This window comes from Loxodonta africana, chromosome 17, assembly GCF_030014295.1.
Source record: "Loxodonta africana isolate mLoxAfr1 chromosome 17, mLoxAfr1.hap2, whole genome shotgun sequence".
NCBI lineage: Eukaryota > Metazoa > Chordata > Mammalia > Proboscidea > Elephantidae > Loxodonta > Loxodonta africana.
The window spans coordinates 29,227,701-29,247,317 of NC_087358.1; the positions used below are offsets into that span (position 1 = coordinate 29,227,701).

The 19,617-nt window shown below is 39.1% G+C and overlaps 1 protein-coding gene across 2 annotated transcripts in view; it reads right to left on the bottom strand.

The window, feature by feature from the left end:
• The window catches only part of SCEL (sciellin), a 210,237-nt gene that overhangs the window by 94,961 nt on the left and 95,659 nt on the right, over nucleotides 1-19,617 (bottom strand). For both annotated transcript variants that reach the window (XM_064270007.1, XM_064270008.1), the window contains exons 2-4: nucleotides 5,280-5,341; nucleotides 4,457-4,571; nucleotides 929-988 (exon numbers count right to left, since the gene is read on the bottom strand). In XM_064270007.1, the coding sequence (XP_064126077.1) occupies nucleotides 929-988; nucleotides 4,457-4,571; nucleotides 5,280-5,341 (237 nt within the window). The remainder of the gene's footprint in view (nucleotides 1-928; nucleotides 989-4,456; nucleotides 4,572-5,279; nucleotides 5,342-19,617) is intronic.

The window sequence follows — 19,617 nt, forward strand, 5'->3', positions numbered from 1 at the left end:
TCAACAGCAACAGATTTGGTTTGAACTTTGTGTATTGGTTTGCAAACCCAGTACCCTTAAATCAAACCAAACCAAATCTATTGCTGTTGAGTGGATTCCGACTCATAGAAACCCTGTAGGACAGAGTAGAACTGCCCCATAGGGTTTCCAAGGAGCAGCTGGTGGATTCGAACTGCGACCTCTTGGTTAGCAGCTGAGCTCTTAACCACTGTGCAACCAGGGCTCCTAGAACTAGTCAAACTTATAAATAGGTTTAAAAGGATTTAGAGAAATTCACAGTTTCCAAAGTAGACATATTCAAGGTGTCTCCTTAACTTTTTGAAGTCTACACAATGAAAAACAATCCTGCTCTTGTACTAATTACCTCCTAGTGACAGAGACAGGCTACAGGATGAGATAAAACTTGTGTCTTCTGATGGGTGCGGCTGTGTGTGTGTGTTTGTGAACGTAAATGTGTTTTAATAAGAATATTATCTATTTATTTGATCAAGTTTAGATTATTTACAACATTGTGTTGCTAGTAATTCACGTTTGTCGGTCTGTTTGCCATGGGGTGGCTTAATTCATTTAGTGTTTTCCCACAAGCCCAGGAATTTTTAGAAAGAAATGCACTGTCTCATAAAGCAAGTCAATTCTGGAATTGTTATTTTTGTATTTTAGTGTTGCTCTCTCTAAGATTCAGAGACATCTGGTCACGTTCTTATGAGAGCCCCTTCCTGCTGTCACAATAGTTCTGGGAGCAGCAATCAGGAGGAGCAGAGTTTGCCCTGTGGATACCCCTAATGATGTCAGAGACTCTTCTTAAAGTGACCAGGTCAGAGGAAGCCTTAAGCTAGCCACAAATATTCAGTTTTGAACAAGTCTCCTCCTAAAACTACCATTTCTGTCTGTGTTTCTACCAGTGACGTAACATGTCTGAAACACCCACCTGTCCAAGGCATCATGGGAGTTATGCCGGTTGAGCACCACCCTACCATAATTTTCATCTCTGCAGAGAAATAACAAATCATGTCACATAAGAAGTGAGAACAGTATTTGGTAAGTGCAGAACAAATGAAAAAGGCAAGGAGCTCATAACTTCTGACAAGGTTAATTCACTTTAGTGCAAGCATACAAACACAACTGTTTATTTTAATCAGTCACCACTTGACAAAGCAGGGCACAAAAGAAACAAGTATGTCAGTACAAATGATGGTTATTCTAATTTATCCCATGAGATTTCTACATGATTCAACAATGGAATGAGTCTGTTTGTTTTTTTTTTTTTTTTTAATCAGGGTGTGGGAACATGAGGCTATCTACTTTTTATATATTATCCTGTTGCTATCGAGGTGATTCTGACTCATGGCGACCCCATGTGTTACAGAATAGAACTGCTCCATACGGTTTTCTTGGTTGTAATCGTTACTAAAGCAGATCACTAGGACTTTCTTCTACAGTGGGTTTGAACCACCAACCTTTAGGCTAGTAGTCTAGTGCAAACCATTTGCACCACCCAGGGACCTTTGTATATGTTCGAAGGGTCTTTTTCTACTGGAAAAAGCTTTCTACCAATATATATTAAATTTAATGAGGTCCATTATGTCTGGACATTTTTATTTGATGTACTCGACAGTTTCTCTGACACACATCAGGGAAATACATACCAGTATTCGTATAAAAGGAGACTGATCATTCCCAGGAGACATAGCCTATTTTGAACTATGAAAATACATAGTGTACCCCATTTGTCCTTAAAGTAACACTATAAATTAGGCAGGGAAGACAATGTACGTAAAATCTAATACATAGAATCCCAAAGCATGTCTTTCTCACTTTGTACAACGAATCTGAAAGCACAGGCAATTTCAGGAAATGTCAAAACATGTAGTAGAGCCTTTGGATTTGAGCCAAGGCAGAGAGCAAGTACCTGAATATTTTCATGTCGACCCAACCAAACCTGAAATACCACGTTTCCCACAGTTCTGCTCTACGAACGTTACTCAACACTCTGTAACCATTTTTTAATAAAGCTCTAAAAGAACTGTAGTAGACAATTAGAAAAAAAGATTAACAGGAAACTAAATGCCAGCAAATACATGCCTTGAAAGATCCCAAGGGAACTTTTTCCATCTCACTAGGTAGCCCTTCCTGAAACTCGTGAGAGAGTGGCAGGCACCAGGCAGCCTTCTTCCCTGAGGGATAGAAACCATAACACACAGCCCAGAGCTGAGCCAGTGGGAGTGCAGGAAGCACCAGGGCCAATTTTCCCCCATTCAGCAGCTGCCGTGCCATCCTAGCTGGCTTCCCTGGGCCTTTTAAGGAGGCATGCCTGGCACAAAACTCTCACTCCTAACCACTCTTATTTGTCTTAGACATCCTTATCTTCACCCGTTGTGTAAATACTCACAATCCAAAATTTATACCTGCATTTGACATCACTCTAACACTACGGAGATACAGAAATGCTATATTGGGCTCTGACAGAAGCAATAAGTATTACTTCATAAAAGTGAATAATTGCCAATAATGTTAACTCCAAAAGAGCCTTGGTGATATAACTGTTAAGCACTTGGGTGCTAACCAAAAAGTTGGCGGTTCGAACTTGCCCAGAGGCTCCATGGGAGAAAGACCTGGTGAGCTGCTCCCAGAAAGATCACAGCCAAGAAAATCCTATAGGACAGTTCTACTCTGTCACATTCTATGAGTTGAAACCAACTCGACAGAACCTAACAACAACAACAGTGCAAACTCCATAAGTTAGTGTGATTCTCTACCTACCCTGATATTCCCTTAAAATAGTAACATTTAATATAAGCAGGAGTTTTAATATATACATTTTTATTTAACAGTCACAAGTATGTTCCTCAAATAACCCTATACGGACAGTTTTGTAGAAAGTAATGCAGGGTTTCTCCGCCTCAGCACTATGGACATTTTGGCCTGGTTAATTCTTTGCTGTGGGGGCTGTCCAGTGCATCTAAGGATGTTTAGCAGCATCAGGTTTGTTCTGGTTTTAGCAGCATCCTTGCCTCTACCCACTAGATGGAAGGATAGCTCCCCAGATGTGTCAACCAAAAATATTTCCAAATATTGCCAAATGTCCGCTGAAGGGAAAAATTGCCCCCAGTTGAGAAAATGGAATCATGGAAAAAGATTGGCCATGTTAAAATCTCAACTCCACCACTTACTAGCTGTGTGCCATTGGAAAAGTTACGTAACTTCTCTGAGCCTCAGATTCCTCTTCTGTAAAATGAGGCTATAATACCTACTTTGAATGGTTGTTGTGATATTTAGTGTTGGGTTGTTAAAGTACCTAGCATCAAACCGGACACATAAGAGAAAATCAGGAAATGTATGCATATGTAAACATATAACATATAATAATTATTTACTCGAGTTGGACACACATCTCTTGTAAACCTATATTGGCAATGTAGCCATAGTTTTCAGGATATTTCAGCACATAGATAGTATAACCAATGCTCGTATCACGCAGACAAAACTTTCTTTGTAGCAAAAGTCTTCCCTTACAAAATAATGCCACCACATTGACCAAACTTCCAATACCTAGAGGTATATGATGAGCCGTGATGGTCACAGTGGTTAAAGTGCTCAGGTACTAATGGAAGGGTCAGTGGTTCAAACCTACCAGCTGCTCCGTAGGAGAAAGATGTGGCAGTCTGCTTCCTTAAAGATTTACAGCCTTGGAAACCCTGTGGGGGAAATTCTACTCTGTCCTGTAGGGTAACTAGGAGTCAGATTCACTCTATAGCAGGGGGTATCTGGCCACTTGGGACTAGAGTGGCCTGGGAACTTATATCCATGTGTTCAATTTGATTTGTGCATATAGAAATTTTAGAGAAATTACTATTAAATGTATAAATTTGGAATCATATTAGTAAGCATTTATTTCTGCTAAGAAGGAACCCTCATGGCGCAATAGTTAAGTGCTCACCTACTAACTGAAAGGTTGATGGTTCAAACCCACCCAGCTGCTCCATGAGAGAAAGACCTGGTGATCTGCTCCCATAAAGATCACAGCCTAGAAAACCCTATGAGGCAGTTCTACTCTGTCACATGGGGTCACTATGAGTCAAAAATTGACTTGACAGCACCTAAAACAGCAACAGCAAATTTCTACAGTACATGCTTCAGTAATTTTCTTACCATGGATTAAGTGCTACGTTTTTAGAAACTGGAAACTCATGTTTTCAGTTTACCAAGTAAGCACAAACATCTATTCTAGGCAAAAACCTTGAAATACTGCTCTTTCTCACTACTGACACACATTCTCTTAAATATGTAGGATATTAAAAATGGGAGAGGTATTTTTGAAAATTTAGTGTAATCAGTGCTCTCTTACTATACTTTGCCAAACATTGGGCAGCACAACCAAGTGTGTTAGAAGGAAGGTATTTGCTTGTCAGATGGTACTCTATACGCATCCACCCACCCACCCTCTACACCCCCTTACTTTTCCTCTTCGGGATGTTTCTTTATCCAGCTGTTATCCTGTAAGAAAGTCCTTTTTTTGTTTACTTCGTGAGAGCCCTGTTGCCTCAGCATGGTTCCTTGAGCGGCACTCTTATCTGTCAAAAGAAACGTGAGAAATGGAGAGATGCAGTATCATGGAATGGGGTGTGGGTTCCTTGACTTGAGCATCTTCAGAGTCACATCTGATTGGCCAGCATCAGTATTCTAGGCTGCCAAGCTCAGTACTAATTCAAAGTAGGGCTCACTGACAAGAAAGAACAAATCCATATCCAGTCATCAGCGATAACATACAGAACTCCTCAGGTGCCCAATGAAACTGCCAGCACAGATCATGGGCCCTGTCCAGCTCCAGGAATGTGGAACCAGAGGCTGAGATAAACCCAGCCAGGGCTTACTGGGTTGGCCATTTTACTCAATAAGAAGGTCCCAGAAGTACTCACGGGGCTGTTTTTAAAGTACTTAGTAAATAATAGTCAATAAGTCATGGTGCACTGGATTACAAGTAACTTATATACTTCTTTGACCCTGTGGGAGCCAGAAGCAAAGAACCCATCCCCTAACACAAACACCCAAAAAGCGCATTTTTGTTGACTAAAAAAAAAAAAAAAAACTTTGAATTACAATTACATAGCTAAAAGTTGTAGCACTCTTACTTTTTCCTCAGGCCTAACATTAGAAATGCTAATTAAATTAGACTATTGCTTCTAAACAGTCAAAATCTATATTAAAGAATTAGGACCTTTTCATCGTTTTTTTCCCAGATTTTTAAGTTTTCTGAGTAAGAGAAACCTCATATACATTACCATGTCCTGTGGGAGTCGTTTTTCTCATGGTGAGATTTGACATGCTGCCGTCCAATAAGGATCTAAAACAAAAATGGGGTAGGGGAAGGATACAACAATGATTCTCCAAATTTACATGTAACAGTTTCATGGTTAACTGAGACACATTTTTCAATGGCATTGACCAAGTCACATGGTCTGTGATAATGAATACATGACATGAAGTATCTCGAAGTATCTGAGTTTAACGATTTCAACCTACTTATTTTACAGATGAAGAAACAGATGCCCAGGGCATTTACTGTCATCAATGTCAGACAACATGCAATTAGCTGAATCAAGCCATCAATTAATTTATTCAATCAATTGATGTTTTGAGTGCATACAATGTACCAGGCACTGAATTAGGAGCTGTATACAAAAAGATGAGTGAGATAGTTTCTGGTCTTGATCAATGGGGAGAGAGATATGGGTCTTTACAGCACACTGTGAAGAGCACCCTAAGAAGGATGTGTGCAATGACCAGTAAGCACCAAGGAGGTACATTTGGTCAGTACTGGATCCAGCAGCCAGGACCCTATTGTCCCTGCCATAGTCCTTCACGACTTGTCTTAAACAAATCACACTGCCCTAGGTGGGCAAAGAATACTGACCATTTCCTTTCTCAGGATCAATGTTGCTTAATTCCTTTAAGGTGTTATAAAAACAAGTTATGATTTTCTGATTCCTGGGTTATGCTGTGGACAAGGCCCAGGGCTCAACGTATAGCCAGCATCATTCTTCCTTCCCACCTTATTTTCTGCTTGTAAAGCACCTGCCTATGTATGGTTACCATAGCCCACATAACATCATCATTAAATTTATTAAATATTTGCCTCGGAAAAAACCAGCTTAGTTCCTCTGATTTTCAATGGAATTGGTTCTTTGATTCCAAATTATTAAAAGGCAGATAAACAAACAGGGTCCATCTAATGATAGTAATGACTACTGATATTTTGAAATATTTTTAATGAGCCCTGCTAATGGGATCAGGTCTTCAAAAAATATCTCAGTCTGGTTAAATTTCATGGCTATAATATACCCACTGCACAAAGTTTTCTTCCTCTGATATTATCATGCACTCATGACTTTTTCCAGTACCTAGCATGTTGACTGAGGAGCAGGCAGGATTTTTTTTTTTCTGCCCCCAGAATGTATCAGTGATATCCAACTTAAACCAAGAGACAGATGACCAGTGGACCAGTGGACTTTCAAGCCATTTTCAGTCATCATTCTTCATGATGTCCCCCTCCTAAGTTATTACTATACTTTGTAACTTCTTTCATACTAAAACCAAAAAACCCTTTGCCCCTGAGTTGATTCCACTCAAACCAGGGCTCCTTTCTTCCATACTAGGAAGTTATTGCCTGCATACTAACTTCCATACTAGGAAGTTATTGCCTGCAATATTCCAGAAAGGATTTATGTTGCCCAAAGAGGTAGATAGAAATTTTTTAAAAAACGAACTAACAACAACAACTGGAAAGATGTCCAGTAAATACACATTCTCTTTCTTTGCAACTCTGTTCTCAGGCATTTCTACCAATTCCCTCTACCTACTTCACTTCCCAGCAATGTGGGTACTTTTTGAGCCTGGAGGCCTGGAGTGAACATACTTCATTTAGTGTAACTGGGTAGAGTATTCTGCTGGGGCCGTGAGGGCTGGAGAGACAGTATTTCTAGCCCACGCACACTCAGAGAAAAAAAAAAAAAAAGTTGAGTAAAATTTTATTGTGTTGAGCTCAATCCAAGAGCATGACTTCACCAGGAACACTTTGTTCTTCCCCAGTGAGGTCTTTCACTGATTGTCTGGCCTGCTAGGTTGTTCTCTGAGAAGCCAGACTGAACCCAGGCCACTAGTGTGTAATTAGAAGGGAAGCAGCTAGACACGTAGAAATCACAGATCTGGTGAAACATTAGCTTTTGTAGACAACTACCTCATGGGAAAGCCTGAAGCTCCTTAGCCATGACCAACCATTACCGTTAAGACGTTAAGGAGTTGAGGTGAATCACTGTCCCAGTTTGCCCGTGACTGAAAGATTTTTCCAGCACCACATTATGACTTTTGTGGATGCTAGGTACTTTTGCCTTCATGGAGCCCTTCCTCCACATACATATATACAAAATAAAAATTACATTTTATGATTATATTATTTTAAAGATGAATATAGTCCAGGCTGTATTTTTTATTATACATTCATTATTATTATATTCATTTTTTCTTCTGATGTTAAGAAGAATTAAAATCAGACATTTTTGTGGGTCTCTAAAAGCATCGTGGAGTCTCTGGATGGTGCAAACAGTTAACACACTCACCTTCTAACCGAAAGGTTGGAGGTTCGGGCCCACCCAGAGGCACCTCAGAAGAAAGGCCTGGTGATCTAATTCTGAAAAATCAGCCATTGAAAACGCTATGGAGCAGAGATCTGCCTTGACACACATGGGGTTGTCATGAGTTGAAGTCAACAGCAACTGGATTTTTGGATTAAGAGTATTGTGGGCCCCAGACACTGTGCCAACTCTGCCTAATGGATAAGTCAGCTCTGGGGTTCCCTGAGTGTGGGACTCTGAGTTTTAAAATGGGAAAGTCCCCTTGGTGGGGTATTATTTCCTTTGCAGAATCCATCCAGCCAACCAGAGTATGAGACACTGGAGACAGCATTAGATTTCAAGTCAGAAAGTGCAAGTTCTAGGCCCAGCTTTATTACATTCAGGTAATAATGAGACTAATAAAACCAGCATCTACCGGTACTTCAGAGTTTACTGTGATGAGAAAATAAGTAATGTATACACAGGCCGCATTCTGATAAAGTACAAATGCTATTCAGATTTAAGGCAATGTTATCAGATAGCTGCCTATAGGTATACTTTGAGGGTTGTAAAAGCTTCCACTTTTCCCTCCTACTTGAAAGTATGTCCTGCAGAAATCTGCCATAAAATGTGAAGTGGTAAAGATAAATCCTTTAGATTAAAAAAAAAAATTGCCGTTGAGTAGGCTTCAACTCATGACAACCCGTGTGTGTCAGAGTAGAACTGTGTTCCACAGGATTCTCAGTGGCTGATTTTTTGGAAGTAGATCTTCAGCCCTTGTGCGTCAGAGCTCTCTGTGGGGTTAGGCCAGAGCTAAATCAGCCAAGGCCTCATCCGTGCTCAGCCCCTTCCCCTCCCCTATCCATCCTTTGCTCCCTTTCTCCTGAGGGTACACCCTCAATACACCCTGTTGTTGTTGTCGCTGTGTGCCATCGAGTCGATTCCGACTCATAGCGACCTATAGGACAGAGTAGAACTGCACCCATAGGGTTTCCAATGAGCAGCTGGTGGATTAAAACAGCCAACCTTTTGGTTAGGAGCTCAGCTCTTAACCACTGCGTTACCAGGGCTCCTGGGGACCCAAATCCTGCCTAGGCAACTGCTTCTAGGGAACCCAACCTAAGGCAAGGACTCACAACAAATATGATTAATATTGACCATTATCTTCACAAAGACCAAAAGCTGTTCACAACACTAATAGCTGAGAGTCTGAAGGTCTCAGTGGACCAAAGTCTTTGGAGTTCGAAAGACCTGCATTTAAATGATACTATTTACTTTGGGTATGTTACTAGCTCATTTCCCTCATCTATAAAATGAGACGAAATAGGGCTATTGTGAGGATAAATGTGATCACATATGTAAACAGAGAGAGAGATTTATCTCAAGGAAATGGCTCACACAGTTGTAGAGGCTGGCAAGTAGCAAGTCCGTGGGTCAGGAGAAGCTTCCAGCTTCTCTTTCTCACTGTGCAACAAACAAGCAGAAGCCACACAAATGTGCCAAACGTACATATTGAAAGATATCCTAATTTAACACTGTTATCTCTTGATCAGACCCCAATTCCCGTTATTGGTTTGGAAACAGGGTCACCCTATTGTACCAGTACCACCAGTTTCAGTGGCATTAATTCTGACTCAGGGAGATCTCTTATGTATCAGAGTAGAACTGTGTTTCATAGGATTTCCAGTGGCTGGTTTTTTAAAGTAGATCACCAGGCTTTTCTTCTGAGGTGCCCCTGGGTGGACTCAAACCTGTATCCTTTCGGTTAGCAGCTAAGCATGTCAATTGTTTGCACCACCCAGGGACTCCTAGCTGTAGCACAGAAAAAAGAATGACTGTCAAGCTAGAAAGCCGCAGGTTGAGTTCCAGCTTTGCCTCTCTGAGTCTCTGTCTCTACCTCTACAAAATGGGGGTTTTATTGATCTAAAAAGGTTGTTATTGAAACTGAATGAGACAATGCTTTAAAAATTATAAATTACTATAGAAATGTTAAGTATTATTACTGTCTAAACTCCCCTCCTTATCCAGAAGGGCCTTAAGAAGTAGTAGAAGGAGCCTGGTTTGGAAGCAGGAATGAGGTGGGATACGAGTAGGATAAGGCAAGCCAAGGAAGGTCTAAAAATCAGCATCTATATGGGTTGGTAGAGACCTACATACCATAGAAGTGGCAATAAAATAAAAACTGAGGTGCTCAGGGAATGTAGGTGAGTTCATTGGAAACTATTGCTATAGAGCATCTCAGAGACTCTAGAGTGGAACCAGTAGGAGTTTATAGGATACCAAAGGCTAGTTACTGGCAGAGAGAAAAAGGTTAAGAGCCATGAGCTTGTTTGAATGTCCTATGTCATTTGTTCTTGTTTAACCAGGCCTTCTGGAGATTGCTTAGCTATCAAAGGCATGAAAATATCATACCCTTTAGCAGGATGTTGGGTCTGATTAGGGGCAACCCTGAGACTAAGGCCAAAAAAAAGATATCCATTTTCCTCTATCCAGCTCTCTTCACAAAGTGCCAATGATCTAAGAATCCATCAAGATTTAACCCACCCCATTACTGGTCCCCAACTGTAGCTGCAAACCTTTAGCGGATTGGGGATGGCCATAGTGGGGAGTTAAGGGCATGTGGAACAGAGTTATTGCAAATCCTGCACTCAGCATCCAAGCATTAGTGGAGTACAAATCATTAAATCAATCACAGACTTTTGTCAACGAATAAATAACTGAAAATATAACTAGTTTCACATGTGGGACCACATGAGTGATGGTGGTGGTAATTATAAAAAGAAATTTTCATGCTCGAAAGATTAGTAACCACTGCTCTAGATCTTAGGGTAAGTATTATTTTTCATTTTATTATGGTAAAAAAAATGTATATATATATAACATAAAAGTTGACATTTTAACCATTTTAAGCGTACAATTCAGTGGCATTAATTGCAGTCACAATGTTGTGACACACACATCACCACTATTTCCAAAAGCATTTTATCACCTTTAACAGAAACTCTGTACTCATTAAGCAATAAATCCTCATTTCCCTCTGCTCCCAGCCCCCTGTAACCTCGAATCTATTTTCTGTCTATAAATCTGCCTATTTGAGATATTTTATATAAGTGGATTCATATAATATTTGTCCTTTTGTGCTTGGCTATTTCACTTAGAGTAACATTTTCAAGGTTCATCCATGTTGTAGCATGTATTAGACCTTCATTTCTCTTTATGGCTAAGTAACAATCCATTGTATGGATATACCATATTTTGTTTATCCATTCATTTGTTGATGGACATTTGTATTGTTTTCACCTTTTGGCTGTTGTAATTAATGATACTATGAACATTGATATACAAGTTACCTGTTTGAGTTGTTGCTTTCAGATTGGGGGGGTATATACCCAGGAGAGAATTGCTGGATCACGCGGTAATTCTATGTTTAACTTTCTTGAGAAACTGTCAGACTTATGACAAATTTTTATTTTTAGATTGTTTCCAGAATGTTATACCCTTCCTCTTTTAAATTAAAAATGGAAGTGGGATTGTTATCAGCTTTTTTTTTTTTTTTAATTTTGAGATTTGACTTGAACTTTTGGGGGCATCAACAGAGCCCTGTTCAAAAGAGAGAGGTAAGAAGAAAGACCCAGTTGTGGGTGATGTGAAGGTTTCTAAACAGGAGAATGCGGCAAACTGCTTGTTGCCTGTCTAATGTCTCTTCTCCCATTCTCCCTTGTTGATAGCTGAAAATCACATTTTTCAGCCTCCCTTGCAGCTATAGGGAGACATGTTTATAGTTCTGACTACGAAGATCTAAGTGGAAGTCACAGTAAAACTTGTACTTTGTGCTTTACCCTTCTCTGAACTAAGATGCCATGCAAAACATAGGAGCATGGACTACAGACAACCTCTTGAATTGGCAATGTTAAAAATAAATGTAGCAAAAACTTAATTTTATGAATTTTTTTAAGGAAATAATTTATTTCAGGGACCGAGGTTTTCTTGAATTTCAAATTTGCTCAACACCCAAATGATGAACTTCAGTAGCCTACATTCAGCCAATAAGACTTGTTTCTATCACCCTTTTGTTTCATTCTCATCAAGTTTTTAACTTCTCACAAGAAAGATGAAACTATAACCTAGGATCCTCAAAATGGTGTTGCTTAACAGCCTAGCAATGGCAGACATCAGGCATTTTAAATATGGAAGACTTTATAGGAAGAGATGTGTGAAAGCCACCTCTAATATACTGGAACTATAAAGACACTGCTCTTCAAAGTGTTGAATGCTTAAGTTGAAGACTCTAGTATGAAATCATGATGCCAGACTACATAAGGATAGAGGATAAAAGAAACCTTTCCAACTACTGGCCCATCTTTTATTTCTTTTTTTTTTTTTTGGTCAAACACTGGAAAGAGATGATTATTTTCACTCACTACCTATAACCCTCTGCCCAGAAAACAACTGCCTTAGATTATAGATGAAATCATTCTCCTTAAAGTTCTGAATCACAAAATTGACCATCTTACCACTTCATTCTGGATGCATTTGAAACACCCCGTTCCTTTAATTTGTCTTCTTTCTGGCTTCTCATCTCTGTTATGATCTTTCTCAACTTCCTTCAGTATTTTCTCTTTTAATAAAAGCACTTGTCTTGGGGACATTTATGGCCATTAAATAACCCACTCTTCCCCAACCCCACCTCAGCTCTGCCTCTCAACTAAGCCACAACCTTCATCTTTTGGGTTCTTTCTGCATAAAGAGCTCTTAGACGTTCCCTTTCTCCTCTTCTCCCACCCAAGGACAAATTGCCTCTTGACCTACCTAATATCCTTACTACTCCCTACTAACTCTCTCTTAAGAAAGACTTTGTGAGTAAAGAAACTGGGATGGGGTGGTTCAGAAAGAAAAAAGAATAGAAAAAGCAAGGCAGGCAAGGGAAAAAAATACAGAGCAGAAAGTAAAGTAAGGAATTAGAGGATGAGAGAAGAGAAAAAAACAAGAGAAACTTTAACTCTGACCACTGATATTTATTGAGCTTGGCTTTTATATATACTATCTCATTGGTGGTGCAGTGGTTAAGCACTCAGCCATAACCAAAAGGTTGGCAGTTCCAATCCACCAGCCACTCTACAAGAGAAAGATGTGGAAGATCTGCTTCCATAAAGATTTACAGCCTTTGAAACCCTGTGAGGCAGTTCTACTCTGTCCTATAGATTTGCTATGAGACAGAATCAACTCAAGAGCAATGGGTTTGATGTTCTGATTTTTTATCTCATTTAAGCCTCACATAACAGTTTAAGGTTGATTCTGTTATTATCCTCATTCTTTGCCTCTGTGGTCCTTGGGTAGTGCAAATAGTGAACACACTTGGCTGCTAACCAAATGATTGGAGGTTTGAGCCTATCCAGAACTTCAGAAGAAAGGCCTGGTGATCTACTTCCAAAAAACTGTCATTGAGAACCCTGTGGAGCAGAGTTCTACTCTAACATATATGGGTTGCCATGAGTCAGAATCAACTCAACAGCACCTTGTTCTATATCTACATGAAACTTCATGACAAATGATTCCAATGAAATCAGAAGTCTATGTGCAGAAGGCTGGGGTAGGAGCTGGCCATGTGGGCAGTGGTGCAACCAGTCGTCCCTGAAGAGAGTCTTAGGATGAGTAGCTTGCCTGGGGTTACAGAGCTAGTGAAGTGCACAGGTGGGCCTGACATCAAAGCCCCTGTTCTTAACTATTCTGTCCAGAGCCTAGGAAGCAAAAAGGGACTAGGCTGAAAAAAAGAAGTGGGAGGTGAAAAAAAATAGTGTTCCCTTCATGGTAGAGATCCATGATGGACCCCAATCAACCTCAGCTTGGACCAGGCTTTCTTTGATACTAAAGTATCATAAGATCAGAATAGAGTGAAAATTGGATAGTTTAATTACCCTAAAATCCTCCAATAAATTTATTAAGCTTCTAATATACATAGGTAAATTGGTATCTTGAGAGAAAATACCAAGTGTGAATAGTTGCCTAGGCTAAATATCTAGAGTGAAAGAAAGTATTAAAGAGACAAATAAGGAAAGCAATACAGCAAAAATGCCTAGAAAATGGTATATGTACATGCCCTGGTGATGTTCACCTTTGTATGTGAAAAAGTTGAGCTTTTTTGACAGTGCCATACTCACTAGTATTTTTTTTTTTCAACAATCAGTGGAAATGGGAGAACTCTCAGAACTGGAAAATGGCCAATGTTATAAAACCATTTTCAATAGAAAGAAAAAAGGGTCTAATAATTACAAACCAATAAACAGATGAGTTATCTTCAGGAACATAAATAGAACCATCAAACGATTAACTGTCACCTAATTTTTTTTTTTTTTTTTAATAAGGAAACCCTGGTGGCGTAGTGAATAAGTGCTAAGGCTGCTAGCCAAAGGGTCAGCAGTTCGGATCCACCAGGAGCTCCTTGGAAACTCTAGGGGCAGTTCTACCCTGTCCTATACGGTTGCTATGAGTTGAAATTGACTTGATGGCAATGGGTTTGGTTTTGGTTTTAAGAAGACATGAAATATTCTGTGAGAAGAAAACCACTAGCACCTCATGAAATGTAAATGTTAACAAGTCAATTTTGAATTAATTTTTAAAAGACTCTCCCAGACACTGACAACAATGTTTAGCCTGCAAGTGCAGTGTAGAAGGAAATCCAAAAACTATCAGACTGGAAAAGACTCATTTAGCCTGTGAAACTGGCCATTTTTAAGTTATCCTTCTTTATAGTCTGAGCCTCAGCACAGGGAAGCTTGCTTGCTGACTGAACCAGGGTTCAGAAAATGGCAGGAATGAAGTCAGATATCTGTGTGTTACCAATTTCCTGAGTCTGACAATACCCCCTCATCAAAGTTTTTTGGAATCCCCAGGTGGTGTAAACGGTTAACACACTCAATGGCTTACACAAAAGGTTGGCAGTTTGGGTCCACCCAGGGGTACCTCAGAAGAAAGGCTTGGTGGTCTACTTCTGAAAAAATCCGCGATTGAAAGCCCTACGCAGCACACGTCTACACTGACACACATAGGGTCACAATGAGTTGGAGTCAATTCAACAGCAACTTGTTTATCAAAGTTTGTCACCGTTACTGCTTTTAATATGTGGCTTTCACCTGCTCTTATTTCTACCACCTGTCTTTTTTATAAAATGACAACATCAAGTGTTAGCATGAATTGAATTCTACTCTCTGGGACAATTATTTATTTCATTTGACAAAAGACACTGGTTCTATATTCAGTAATAAAAGTGTTTTCTGATAAAAATTATCTATCAGCTGAACCCTTATGGGCTATCTCCAGTTCTAGCTGGAAATTTTGACTACGATTAGCCAAATACACGTTGTTGTTACTAGTTGCTGTCAAGCTGATTCTGATTCATGGCTACCCCACGTGTTCAGTGCTAACTGCTCCATAGGGTTTTCAAGGCTGTGACCTTTTTAGAAGCAGATCGCCAGGCCTGCCTTCCAAGGTACCTCTGGATGGGTTTGAACCACGAACTTTTTGGCTATTAGCTGAAAGTTTAACTGTTTAATTAAAAATAAATACTTTATTATATTTTATATTCACAACAGCTCTCCGATGTGGTCAATCTTTAGCCTAATGTCACATAGTATTTCAATAGCTTCCTTCTCTGTACGTTAGTAACACGTTCTCATTATTAAAAATTTGGAAAATACCAAAAAAAAAAGCATTAAGAAGAAAAAAAAAAATGAGACAGCTTTCATCAATCACTGTTACTTTCTTCCAGAATTTTTCTTTGCCTATTAGATCCTACTGATACATATTTTCCTAATGGCACTTAAATTATTTAAATTATTATTAATTGTACAGCTGTAAGGAGCCCTGGAGGCATAGTGGTTAAGAGCTTGGCTACTAACCAGAAGGTCAGCAGTTTGAATCCATTAGCCGCTCCTCAGAAACCCTATAGAGCAGCTCTACCCTGTCCTACAGGGTTGCTATGAGTTGGTATTGACTCGATGGCAATGGGCTTTTTTTTTTTTTTGGTACAGCTATAAAATGTTCTATCTTATGAATTTAGCCTAAAATGTAATTCTCCCCTTGTTTCTAATAAACCAAAAAAAAAACAAACCCAGTGCTGTCGAGTTGATTCTGACTCATAGCGACCCTATAGGACAGAGTAGAACTGCCCCACAGAGTTTCCAAGGAGCGCCTGGCAGATTCCAACTGCTGACTCTTTGGTTAGCAGCCATAGCACTTAACCATTACTCCACCAGATTTTCCTTGTTTCTAATAATATCACACAAAAATCTTTGACCACATCTCTGATTATTTTCTTATGATACATCTCTAGAAGTGAAAGGGTAAAACTTCTAGAAAGTTCTTGATCCTTATTGTTAAATTTCCTTCCACAAATCTTATACTAGTTCATACTCCACCGGTAGCATATTAACATCCATACATTTGCCAGCACTTAGGCTTATCATTTATTAATGTGTCTAACAATTTAATAAGTGAAAAAAGGATAATTTTACTTTAATCTGTATGCTTTACATTTATTGGCTATTTTATTTCTTATTTTATATATTGTCTATTGATGTTTATTGTCTATTTTCCCACTAGTATGTTGGCGCTTTTCACACAGTTTTTTTTTGTTTGTTTTCTTTGTGTATAAGAAGCATTCATCCTTACATCACCTACTAATTCTAATTTTATTTAAATGTTTAACAAGAGTTTTTAATCTTGTATTCTCTATCGTTCCTTTTGTGATTTATTCCACTCTAAAAATCTCTGTATACCATCCATGAAGCTTCTCTCTGCCCTCAAAATCCAATCAATCACCAAGTCTTACAGTTCTACTCCTAAATATCACTTGATTCTCTTTCCGCTGCCCCCTCCCTAATTCAAGCTACCATAATCCCTTGACTATTTTAACAGCTTCCCAGCTGTTATCCCAATCTCTAGATTTACTCTCTTCAAATTCATTCTCCTCATTGATGCCAAAGTAGTCACCATCTTGTTTAAAATTCTTCAATAGCGCTCAGTTTCTGTCAGGATAAGATCTAAATTTTTCAGAAGGCTTACAAGGCCATACCCTCAAACTTATTTTTCCCCACTCCCCACTCCTCACTCAAATTCTAGTTTCAGCCAAAATGAGTCATTCAGTTCCATGAGGGCTCCATCTTCTTTATCACTGCCAGACTTTTGCTTATTCTATGCCCCATGCCCAGAACATTCTTCTTTCTGAGCTTCCCCAACTCCTCACTTTCTTTTCAGGAAAGATTTCTATTCATCCTGTAGGCCACAGGTTAGATGATATATCCTCCTAGAAGCATTCTGTGACAACATCACAACCTTTGCACCCCCCTCCTCAGGCTGAGTCAGGGACCCTCCTGTGTGCTCAAGGAGCAGAACATATTTCCCCATAACAACAATCACTATACATACGGCCCAATTGTCTGTCTGATTGCTCTTCCCCCACTCACAATATGTGTGCTTGCACTCACGCCCCTCCCCCTGCCACACACTGTAAATCTTGAAGTCAGTGACCAAGCCTATCTTCTCCGCCATTATATTTCCAGAACTTATAGAGCACCTGGCACATCATTATTTATAAAGGAATATTTGTTGAACAAACTTGAGATTTAATATTTACACATATTTTCTTCTAATTTAAAAAATATTTTAATGCTATATAGAAGCGTTAATCATATGGATTTACTTTGAGAGTGATGCAATGAATCTCTTTCCCATTGATATATTATTCCTCCTTTGTCACATATTAAATTCTTATATATTCTAGGATATATTTCATGGCTCTCTGTTCTGTTCCAGGAATCTTAGTGTCTTGTAATAGAAACATACTATTTTATTGTTTTCTAAAAACACATTTGAATATCTTACAGTAAAAAGTACCCTGCACTAGTTTCCTTTTTAAAAAAATTTCATTAGCAATTTCCACTCATTTCTTTCATGCAGATTATGTTTGAAATCATTTTCACAGGTTCCAAAATAGATATTTCATTGGAGCTTTTGATTGGAACACTTAAATGGTTGGAAAGAGCTGACATTTACAACATCCAATCTCTCTACCCAGAAACAGTACTTTAAAAAACTCTTACTCAAGAAATCTTTCATGTCTTGCAGTAAAATTTTGTGATTTTCTTCATATGGTTTCTACATCTTTCTTACGAAGATTTTTTCTAGGTATTTTACATTTCTCTGTGCTTTTTTGGGTTTATTGTTAAAGAGTCTTATATATTGTTGTTGTTCTTAGGTGCCATAGAATCAGTTCCAACTCATAGCAGCCCTACGTACAACAGAACAAAACACCGCCTGGACCTGCACCATCCTCACAATCGTTTCTGTGTGTGAGCCCATTGTTGTAGCCACTGTGTCAATTCATCTTTTCGAGGGTCTTCCTCTTCTTCATTGACCTCCTACTTTATCAAGTGTGATGTCCTCCTCCAGGGACTAGCCCCTCCTGATAACATGTCCAAAGCATGTGAGATAAAGTCCTGCCATTGTCATTTCTAAGGAGCACTCTGGCTGTACTTGTTCCAACACCCTAATTCAAAGGCATCAATTCTTTTTTGGTCTCCCTTATTCATTGTCCAGCTTTCACATGCATATGAGGCAATTAAAAATATCATGGCTTGGGTCAGGCTCACCTTAGTCTTCAAAGTGACGTCTTTGCTTTTCAACACTTAAAAGAGTTCTTTTGTAGCAGATTTGTCCAATGCAATACATCATTTGATTTCTTGATTGCTGCTTCCATGGGCGTTGATTGTGGATCCAAGTAAAATGAAATCCTTGACAACTTCAATATTTTCTCCATGAATCATGATGCTGTTTATTGGTCCAAACGTGAGGATTTTTGTTTTATTTATGTTGAAATATAATCGGTACCAAAGGCTGTAATCTTTGACCTTCATCAGTAAGTGCTTCAAGTCCTCTTCTATTTCAGCAAGGAAGGTTGTGTTATCTGCATATTGCAAGTTGTTAATGAGTCTTCCACCAATCCTGATGCCCATTCTCCTTTACACAGTCCAGCTTCTCAGATTATTTGCTCAGCATACAGATTGAATAAGTATGGTGATTGAATAAGTATATATATTTATGTGTGTGTGTTATAAACTATGCATATTATTCAGCAAAAACCAAAAACCAGACCCATTGCTGTCATGTCGATTCTGACTTATAGCAACCTTATAGGACAGAGTAGAACTACCCGTATGGTTTCCAAGGAGTGCCTGGTGGATTCAGACTGCTGACATTTTGGTTAGCAGCCATAACTCTTAACCGCTACACCACCAGGGTTTCAGCAAGAATCTTAAATTTTCTTTTTTAATCTTCTGGTAAGTGCTCTGAGATAGGTCCTGTCATGAAATGTAGGGGGGCTTGAGGTTCCCAAGGTTAAGTAAGTTACCTTTGGTTAAAAATGGGGTCTGGTTCAAACCCAAGTCTATTGGGGTTCCAACCTCCTGCACATTTTTCTATAAGAATGTTTTTTCATACTTGTATGCACAGTGTTTGTAATGATAGGAGAGAGAGTTCTGGGGAAGGGTGGGAGGAAGCAGAGTGGTAGAGACAGTTTTCTCCAAAGCCTGTGAACTAAAATTAACTCTCCATACAGTTGTATCATGTTTATCTCCGAAAACTGTGGTCTACAGTTTACAATCTGCCCCACGAGGTTCCATCTAAAGGAAATTTAATAGCATTTTAGGGCCAGGGAAACGTCTACAAATTTAATAACATTTTAGGTTCAGGGTCTAGAAACACCTAATAAATTATTTAGATCCTTAAGAGTTCTCAAGTACACAATTATAATGAGCATTCAGGACTACTGGCCTAGAAGTAAGCCACTTGTCATTTACTGGGTAGCTGTAAAATGCACTATCCCAATTAGTGGTCACAATAAAAGAATTATGCATATCCTTAGAAAGTTTAGCAACTAACGTAAAATGCAAGTCTAACACGTGTAGCTGTCATTTGACAAAGCATCCATTTGAGGAAGGGCCTCTCCTAAATTTTA